The sequence below is a fragment of the Poecilia reticulata genome, chromosome 15 (assembly GCF_904066995.2).
Source record: "Poecilia reticulata chromosome 15, P_reticulata-male-v2, whole genome shotgun sequence".
Taxonomy (NCBI): Eukaryota; Metazoa; Chordata; class Actinopteri; order Cyprinodontiformes; family Poeciliidae; genus Poecilia; species Poecilia reticulata.
The window spans coordinates 25,178,499-25,189,232 of record NC_088844.1 but is presented as its reverse complement, the minus strand read 5'-3'; the positions used below and the strand labels follow the sequence as shown (position 1 = coordinate 25,189,232).

At 37.4% G+C, this 10,734-nt stretch overlaps 1 protein-coding gene across 1 annotated transcript; it reads right to left on the bottom strand.

Moving 5' to 3' along the window:
• Nucleotides 1-127: 127 nt before the first annotated feature.
• Nucleotides 128-8,262, bottom strand: LOC103477315 (alpha-internexin-like). The gene is made up of 5 exons (XM_008430365.3): nt 7,947-8,262; nt 5,004-5,234; nt 3,937-4,464; nt 1,415-1,539; nt 128-622 (listed from the first exon to the last, which is right to left on the bottom strand). The coding sequence occupies exons 1-5, from the start codon at nt 8,238-8,240 to the stop codon at nt 430-432; spliced, it is 1,371 nt and encodes a 456-aa protein (XP_008428587.1). The 5' UTR covers nt 8,241-8,262; the 3' UTR covers nt 128-429.
• Nucleotides 8,263-10,734: the final 2,472 nt, after the last annotated feature.

Sequence of the window (10,734 nt, the reverse complement as noted above, 5' to 3'; positions counted from 1 at the left end):
ATATATATATTTTTTTTTTTTTTCCTAGAGGGCCATGGCCCCTCCTGCTCTCCTCTTGGGGGCGCCTCTGCATATTGGACCAATTGCAATAGATTTTTACAATTGAATGCATTCACACACATTAGATACTTAGTTACATTCTTATTTAAAGGGTATTATTATATCACTTCAGGTACAATTCATGGGTTTAAAACAGGAAAATACCTTGATCCCAAAATGCTAATTATACCAAGATGAATGGTCAATTTATCCAGCCAGAACTATAAAAAAGAACTACAAAAATGGAGTTGTCGAGACTAAACCGCCTAAAAAACATTTTATAAATTCTAACTTGTGCATCCAGTTCTTGTTTTAAAGTTGCGTAATAGTTTAACCCTAAGTTACAGCTTTGATGCTCATGATTGGGTGTAATTTCTCCCCTGCTTGTGTTCAGTTGTTGGAGTTGATGTCTGCCTCTTCCTTGTCCTCGCTGATGTCCTTGAAGCTTTCCTTCATGGCTCCTCCTTTCTCCTTCTGGCTGGTTTTGTACGATTCGGTCGAGCTTCGAGCTTGGTAGCTGTAGCTAGCCGTGCCGAACGACATCCCAGAGTTGAAGTGGGTCTCCTCTCCCTCCAGTAGTTTTCTAACAGAAGAAAAACAAAAACCAAACTTGGAGAGAGACGCACATTAAAACTTCAAATTTTCTAAAAAACAAATGCAGAAAACATTGATTTAAGTTTGTAAAACTAATTACCAAGGGTTCAGCTTGCTCAATTTGACTCTCTGTTGCTCATGTAACTGGAGAAAATGCCCAAATTATCACTTCTACTCCACTTGTTACCACCTCAGCATATTTTCAAAGAATAAAAATTCTGAAAATGTGGTTCTCTTCCATCTAAATAAACATTGAAATGTCACAGAATGGCTAAACCAGGCTTGATTTTCACCATTTAGCTAATCCGCTAGTAGCATAGCTAAATCTTCCACTTTGAAAACATTTAGCAGACAAATTTAAAGCTCTGATTTCACCTGTTTTTTGTAAACTTTCAGTTGAATAAACTGCAATATCTGTGTGAAGTTTTGGTTATTGGTTGTTTATATTCATGCTCTTATTTTGAAGTGGGTGAAGACTGTTTACGCAGCATTTCCATTTCCTCTCCTCGTGTTTTCAAAATAAAAGTAGAGAACAAGACAAACATAGATACAATATCTAGTGGTACTGTAGAACATGTAAATTATAATGTCAGAATTAAATTGGTGCTGAGGGTTGTTGTCTTTGAAGAGACGATATACTTTGAATTGAAGTTAGCGCATTAGCTCCTGCTAAATACCATGTTGGTGTGGTTCTTTAGCAGAACTAATGTCTATGATTAGTAGCTTAGGGTTAGCACAATTAACTTTTTAGAGATTCTTAGCATTTTCTACAGATTGGCACCTGTAGGCGGCGATCTCAATATCCAGAGCCATCTTGACATTGAGCAGGTCTTGGTATTCCCTCAGGTGCTGAGCCATCTCACTCTTCAGGTTCCTCAGCTCAGTGTCCAGGTGGCTAATGGTGTCCTGTCGCAAAGGAGAAAGTAGTTCAATCTTCTTCACATTAGTTCTTTTCTGTATCATTCTATACATAGTTCCCACAAGTCTGAACCGGAAGTGATCCGCACCATCTTAGTACTCAAACACACAGACCCAAGGCTTTGAAACGTTTAACCGATGTCCGAGAGAAAGATGCATGAACAAAATGGCTGCTGTCAGGATTGACTATGTCAGATGATGTGGACAAGCTACCTCAAAAATACTACGATGTAGTTAACTTCCTAGTGAACAGGAAGTGTGTTTCACGATCTGAAATCCATGGACGCATACTATAATGTTTAAACAAATTTGTAAAGGATGTACATACTGTGTGAATAACAAGGTTCTGGTTACTGGCAGAGTAAGTGCATGTAGTAGCATACACATACACTACATGTCCATGTTAGCTATAGGGCTGTAGTGATACAATAATCTCACGATACAATACACGATATTCTGCCCACGATACGATATACACTGCTCAAAAAAATAAAGGGAACACTAATATTTAAGTGAACATTGAAGTGTTCCCTTTATTTTTTTGAGCAGTATATATTGCGATATTCAGCAAATGATACAATTTGATACACTTTTGCGATTTTCTGAAAGATTTTAGATTGACAGAATGATTTTGGTGACATTTTGTGACTGTTATAGAGTTGGATTGAATTAATTTAACTGAAAACTGATTAAAAGCACCAACTACACAATACCTGGCTCTGGTTGGACACAGATTTAAAGTTGACAGCTGGACAAAATGAATCAAAGAAGTGGTGAGAAAACATGTTTCTTTTAATTGAAACAGTACAAACTGTAGCTTACATGCATTTGTAAAGTAAATAAAGTGCACCAAGTACCTGCTCTGAATAGTTTGATACCTTTTTAACCTTGACACTTAACATCTGAAGGAATCACTCTAAGCCTGATAACCGAATCACTCTCCTGGTGAAGCAAGCAGTGAGTGAGCAAGGTGACAGTTGGATGTTACAATACTTGCGGATGAATATCGATTTTTTTTCTGGGAAAGAAAATATCGATATATATTGCAATATCAATATTACACAGCCCTAGTTAGCTAGCAGATGAAAGCTACGTTAGCTAAGTTAATTTTACTAGTTCAGCAGTAAGTACAACAGTAAATATCACGGGTATTTATCATAGTATTACAGAGGTGGGTACAGTACTCAAAAATTGCGATTGAGTAATCGTAATGTACTTATATCGCTTATATGTGTAGATAGGAACGAGGTGAGAGCTACTTCCAAGCTTGTGGCTTGTTTGTTGTCATAGCAACTGCCTGCCAAGATGGCTGTCAGTTACAAAGTTCATTATGGATAGTGTTTGAAAGACTCTACAGCTGTTGAAGCTTTGTGATACTTTTAAAGAAGCCTCCTAGAGTTTATAGAGGATTTCCTTTTTGTCTTCAAGGCTTATCCTTTCACCCCTGTAAGAAGCCAGCAAAAGCCAGATGGCTTTTCCATATATAGCAGGTCGGAGATTAATCCAATAGACATGAAGAGTCCCTTCAGTCGTCTCAGTCTCACGCGTCTAGAAAAACCCAAGGATTGAGTCTTAACCCCATGCTGAACTGGAATCAGACGTTTACTGCCAGAACGATGCCTCAGCTGAAACGTCCAGTTGATCGTACTTCAGAAACAGTCAAGAGAAAACTTGACTGTTTATAAACTGATTTTCTTTTTTATTCTAAAAGTACATATTTGGTTGAACAAGTTGGTTTTCATAATATTATGCAAACTAAGAACCGCCGCCCTCACCCTCACTATGAATGTTATGCTTGTTTGATTTCTCAGGATGATAATAATTATCTTGTGACAAAAGGCTTTCAGCTCACAAGATGACTAAGCAGTGCTTCTAGCATTATCACTGTTGGGGAAAGTTTACCTGCTAGTCAAAGATAATAAAAATGTATTAAAGTAGGAACGGTTGTTCAATTGCTTCTGTAAAATAAGAGTTATTTTACAGAAATATAATGTTATTGTATTTTTTATTTTGGTTAAACTGGATGGATGGATGGATGGATGGATCAACCAATGGATCAATGGATGGATGGATGGACGAACCGATGGATGGATGGATGGATGGATGGATCAACCAATGGATCAATGGATGGATGGATGGACGAACCGATGGATGGATGGATGGATGGATGAACCAATGGTCTGATGGATTGTCCTTCCAGTTGTTTAAACACTAGACGATAGTAAACCTGTAAAATTGAGGCCCAAGAATTCTGCGAGGTTGAGTTTTGAAAAGTTTATAAGTTTCACCATAAAACATGAAGGGATTCTGTTGAGTAACAAAAAGTAACTTATAGAAACTAAATCCCAAACGTCCTGACGTAGAGCGAGAACCTGAACTACTCGCCTGCATGGCTGTGACCTCGGCGTTGTGCGTGTCCTCCATCTCGCCCATCTGCCTCTCCAGAGACTCGTTGGCGCCCCTCAGGGTCTCTATCTCCACCGTCTTGGACTGCAGCTGCCTCCTGAACTCGTTGATCTCTTCCCTGCTGGCCCTCATCGCCTCGTTGCTCCGGCTCGCCTGCTCGCTCAGGCTCGCGAACTTGCTCTTGTACCATTCCTCGGCCGACTGCAGGTTTTTGGAGGCAATGGACTCGTACTGGCTGCGGATCTCCTTCAGGGCCGAGGTGAGGTCCGGTTTGGCGAGCTCCATCTCCACGGTGACCTGCTGCGCCTCCATCATGTTGCTCAGCTCCTCAATTTCCTCTTCATGCACCTTCTTCAGGAAGGAAATTTCATCAGACAGCGACTCGATGCGCCGCTCCAGGTCCAGGCGGACCTGCGCCGCGTCATCCACGTCCTTCCTGAAGGACCGCAGGGTCCGCTCGGCTTCGTCCCGCGCCCTCGCCTCTTCATCGAACTTCACGCTCAGCTTCTGAGAATGGAAACACACGGAGGGTTGATTAGGGTTGATGGTACAACAGTACAACAAATTTAATCAGATTAATCACATTATATGTGCTTTAACTTTGAAAGTGTGAAATGTAAAATTGTGCGAAGGTGTCAAAAAGGTAGAGGAATACATAGAGTACCGATAAGTATTGGTTATCATCAGTAACTGCAATATTGATATCGGATATCGATATTGGTCCAAATTTTCATCTCAATGAATCCTTATTTGATTTAATTTTATTTTCGGGGGTTTTAAAACCAAGAAAAACATAAAACATTTACATAAGAGGATTGATAAAACATTTTTCTATGCAATTTTAATGTTTGATTTAAACAAAAAAAAAATGCATAATTTTGAAAGTAATGAGAAAATTTGTTTAAATATTGCTGATAACTGTATCATTGATTCTATTACAACAAAATGTGCACAAATCTACACTTTTCATGTCTATATTTCAAAAATGTGTTGGTTATGCAGTTTTTTAGTGCAGAAGTGCCAAACAGCCCCTGATCTGGTGTCACCTGCAGCTCGTCCTCCATGTTGTTCCTCTCAATCAGGATCTGGTTCTTGTCCCGGTTCAGCTCGTCCAGCTGGGAGCGCAGGTCTCTCATCTCCTGCTGGTAGAGAAGCCCGACGCGGGAAGGCTCGCCGTGTTTCTGCCGGAGGCTCACCAGCTCCGTCTCCAGGACTTTGTTCTGCTGCTCCAGATGCCGGACTTTATCGATGAACATGGCGAAGCGGTCATTCAGACCCTGAACGGCGACAGAAAGCCTTGTTTACAGTCAAATTAACCTTCTTTATGTGAGAAAAACTACAGAACATTCAAAACAAGTGGTTCTGTTTGGATTTGGGTGATTTTGATTGCAAGTTAAGCAGCTGCTTAGGGTCTCCACGCCACCAGGGGGCCCCTAAGAGCCCCAAGGTTACATGATGAACAATAAAAAAAAATACATTTTTATATCGGGGAAAGATTTGCTGCCATTGACGGAAAAATATACGATAGACATCGGCAGATTATTATTGTTCAGTTGCACATTTAAAATGTAGCTTTTTTTGTAGTTTGAAATTATTCTGTTTGATTTGATTTTTCTTAATGCAATTTGTTTTTTAATTCTATGTACTTTGAGTTACCTTTGGCTTTAAGAGCAAAATTCTGTTTCAAGGCTCCAATAATAATAAAAACAAATAAATAAAAATAAAAATATCAAACGTTTGCTGTTAATTCAGCTGTTTATCAGCAGATATTACTTTCAAATACTTAAAATAATACAGAACACTTTAACACCACTCTGCATTTCACAATGAAAATATATATTTTGTTAATTTGCTACTCCTGTCAAGTTAAAACCAGTAGTCATAAAAGAGCTGGTATAATGTAAGTCAATTACAAATAATGCTAATGATAGCATGAAGTGTTTTATGTTGACTTGATGTCATGGGGGCCCCAAATGAGAAACTGCCCAGGACCCAAAAAAGGTTTGGGTCGGCCCTTCCTGCAGAGACGGGAATGGATGGGGAGACAAAGGATCTTACGGGAACCAATTAACTCGCTTTGCCAGGAAGCAGAATAAGACGGGATTACTGAGCCTAATGTATTATCTCTGGGCACATCCTTAGACGCTGTAAGCTAAACTTTTGGACAGATTGGTTTCATGTTGCGTGAGTTTCAAAGGTACAAATCTGTTTTAGGTTCTCTGTCTGCCAGTCATGGGATGGAGACAATTTCCTTTACTCCTAATGTAATGATTGATCAACTTTATCAGAGAGTATTGTACGTCATCTAACTGAGAAATGCACTCTTAATGTCCCACTTAAGGCTCAATAAACGATTATTTTACAATTATTATAACAATTAATGGAGATATCATATAAAAAATTGGCTTATTGTGCAGATTTTTAACTACTTATTTCATACAATGTTAAAAAAATAAATTAGAAAACTAATATTTTATTGCTTAAAATGCAATAGCATAGCATCTATGGAGCTAAATTAGTCTCAAAAAGATTCACAGCGCATACAAGATTTGTAAGATAAGATCCATAAAAAGATGTGTAATTGTACAAAATAAGTCACAAATGTGTACAACACAATGCATGAATGTGAACCTCAATATTCACGTGTGTGTAAACTGCACAAGTAGTAATAATGTATACAAATCGAGAAAAGTGTGCACAAATAGCCACCTGCAGACGGATCTGTCAACTTTGACATATGCATCTTGTTGTTAGCGTTATGAATAGTTTTGTGACCAATTTAGGTCCATAGAATTTCCTGTAAGATACGCTAGATTGTTTGTAGAAAAGGATTTGCAGATAAAATAATACTTTTCACAGTATTTGAGCCAGGTGAAGATAAAACTATCCAATTTGAGAAGTTCTGGATAGAGGATATTTACAAACAAATATTTTTTATTTTAAATGCAAAATTTGTATTTAAATTTTTTTTTGGAAAATTTTTGCTGTGTTGTTTTTTTCAACAAATTCCCTTTTTTAGTCTCTATGCTCCAGTTAACATTATTTCAGATTAATAATGATTATTCCACTAAATTTTTTCAGCCCTAGTCCCACCACAGCATTTCCAACAGCTTGAGGTGTGGACTTTGACTAGGCTAAGCTTTGATTGTTTTCTTTTCCTGCCATTCTGTTGTAGATTTTCTGCAGTATTTGTTGATATACAGAAGAGCTCAAGTTTGACTCAATGAGACAAAACATCCGGGAATTGTGGCTTCAAAACAATATAAAAGGTGAAATATATGGAAGACCAAAAGTACCAAATTACAATATTAATTTTTTATAAATATGGAAACAAGTACATTAATCATTTATAAAATGTACTGTGTTCTTTCTTTCATTATTTCATAGTTTTGCGTTTGAATCAAAAACCAAAAGTGCCTCAATTTAATACGTAAATATATAAATATTTGCATATTGCCTAATTTCAGCAAAATTGGAAACACACACACAAAAAATATCTAAATAAATATATTTAATTGTAATTATTTAAATGATTGAGTAATACTGATTATTTCAAAGTTAAATTAGGAAACGAGCAGTTATTTTAAAATTTAATGATGTCTCAGTCCTGTGGTATTATTCTCGACCAATCTTGAAACAATTTAATACATAGTTGATAAAAAAATAAAGTCATTAACAGTACAAATTTCAAATAATTATTTGTGGTAAATTGCGTTAATTATGAATTTAATGTATTTGTTTCCATATTTACAAAATTGATTACAGTTTTTTGTGAATTATTTCTTTATCAACAGTAATTTGGCCCTTTTGATCCTCCATATTAATTAAGTTTAAGGTATTTTAGAAAGATTTCCCAGAACCAGTGATGAAAAATATTGTTTTTGCTTTTTCAAAAATTAGATAAGTAAGATTTGAGCCTTAAATTCATAATATTTACCGAACTCCAGCAGGTATCATTTCCAATATTTGCTCATTTTAACCCCACATACCTGCAACTGCTCCTTCTCGTTGGTTCTGATCACTTTGAATTCGTTGTTGACCACAGAGGTTTGGCTCAAATCGAAAGAACCGGTCGGAACCAGAGAGAACGGAGCGGAGGACCGACCGAGGCGTCTGTACGTCCCCACGGAGGATGCGCCGTGGCGGGGCGCGGCCGTGGCTCTGGGCCCCGGGAAGGGCCGAGGAGCCGCGCTGCCCATGCGGGAGGCAGAGGTCGGGAAGCGGGGAGAATCTCCGAAGATCTTGCGGTAGGACGACACGGTGTGGCGGTCTCCGAAGCTCATCTTGCTCTGACTCAGAGGCAGAACTGTCGGACTTAAGGAGCTTTAATGGGCTTAGAGGGCAGCGGGTGAAGCCAAGCCCAATCACATATGTTCACTTTGACATGTTTTTTATTTCTTAAGGGTGCTGTACGTAACTTTTATCAAAAATAGAGGACCCGAGCTCAGAGGATGAAACAGACCACCCGCGGAGGGTGAGAAGGGAATTTATATATATATATATATATATATATATATATATATATATATATATATATATATATATATATATATATATATATGAAATGTTTAATAATTTGATAAATTTCTTAGGTGGCTACTTTTTATTTTAACTTGAGTAAAAATATGTTGAAGAATATTCTTATTTTTGTGTCCTCTGCCCCTGAATATTTGTTAAAACTGTCACCGTGTTCTGATGGGACACAAGACAGATAATTTGTGAAAAGCTACTATCCATCTAAAGAAATGCACCGCTCTTGGCTGAAACCAACCAATCAGAGCCAGGAAGCGGGTCTTAGCGCTCTCAATCAGGCACATGTACTTGATAAATATGCTAATGGAGGAGAAAAAATTTACCGTGAACGTAAAACCGTTTATCCACCATCATCGGTGGCTATGCTGACTAGCTTAGGCGTTCAGAACTGCTACAGAAAACGCCACCGCCTCCTGACTCTGATTGGTTGTTTCTAGTTAGTTCTAGGAGAAAGCAGATGAGCTAATTTTTTTCCCACAGATTATCTGTTTTACATTAGGAGATAATTTCAGCAAATATGTAGAAACGTAAATTTTTTAGTAAAAGTTAGATTCTGCAGTATTGATATTTTGACTTTTATAACTCCTATTTAATGTCTTCCTTATAATCAAAAACAGATTTTAATAAATTGCTAATGCATCTGTATTGGCCAGTGACGTGCGGTGAGGTAAAAAAAAAACCTCGTAACATTGATGTGCGCATGCGCATTACCACAAGGTATGCTCGATTTACGAGCAGTCTGAATCTACATTTAAAGACTGTAGATTAAACGTTTAAAGACTCTGCTTTTAACGTACATTCTAACTAAACCTTTTGTCTTTTATGTCTTGCAGGTTGACGTTTGTAAGAACGAACCAGTTAGACTGGACTGGAGAGGATAGAATAGGTTATCCTTTCTGTCTTTTACCTCTCTCTCCGTCTATCCCTCCATCTTTTCAGATATAGGTTTTAGCATAGACTGAAGATGAAGGTTCGTTCACAAGTGTTGCCACACAAAACGAAAAAGAAAGGTATAAGTGCCGAGACCGTTTTCTAAAGACTTTGTCTTTAAAGCCCCATACCTTACGCCTTCCCGCAGGAGGCGCCTTCCCGCAAAGTCAAAAGCCCGAATCACATATGGTGTTCATATAGTCAGAACACCATATAGTCAGGTGTTCTGACTATATGTCATACCCGTAAATCCAGCATACCTTACAATATTGCGATACAATATTATAAATCCGTCATACCTGTAGAAGTTTCATTTTGTGTGTTTCATTTCTCAGAAGTTTACGGTCAATTTGATTTAATTAAGCTGCCATGTTACTCAAACATATTACCATAAATGACTTTTTGCTGTTTCCAATATCCCCGGATAGCACAGAATGATTGAAACAACATTGAATCAATGTCAGCCAGAAACATTGAATCAACGTTGAACGCTGACATTGAAACATTGAAAGTGGTCGGTGACTTGTATGTTGAATCAACGTTAGGGTTTCAACTATAACTGACATTATATCAATGTTGATTCAACCATCATCTGTACGTCAATTTATATGCATATTTGTGTTGATTTTACATTGAATCAGTCAGGAATCAACGTTGATTCAACCATCTGAACGTGGATCTGCATGCATATTTGTGTTTGTTCTACATCGAATCATTTAGGAATCAATGTTGATTCAACCTTCATCTGAATGAGGATCTGCACACATTTCTGTTGATTCTACATTGAATCAGTCAGGAATCAATGTTGATTCAACCATCTGAACGTGGATCTGCATGCATATTTGTGTTTGTTCTACATCGAATCATTTAGGAATCAATGTTGATTCAACCTTCATCTGAATGAGGATCTGCACACATTTCTGTTGATTCTACATTGAATTAGTCAGGAATCAATGTTGATTCAACCATCATTTGTATGCCAATTTTCATGCATATTTCTGTTGATTTTACATTTAATCAGTTAGGAATCAACATTGATTCAACCTTCATCTGAACGTTGATCTACATGCAGATTTGGGTTGATTTTATATTGAATCAAAGCTAAGGATATTTATGTACATTTTTAGGTCTGATAGGTCTACATAAAATACCACTAAAAGTTTCGTCACTGGTGTTAAACACTATATTATTGGCAGATCATGGGTAAACCGTGTACAAAAGTTTAAAAATGACAACATAGGTTTGATATAACATTTTATTTAAGAAAAGAGAGACAGATTTTTAAACATATTTGACTCAATTTTGACTGTCAGA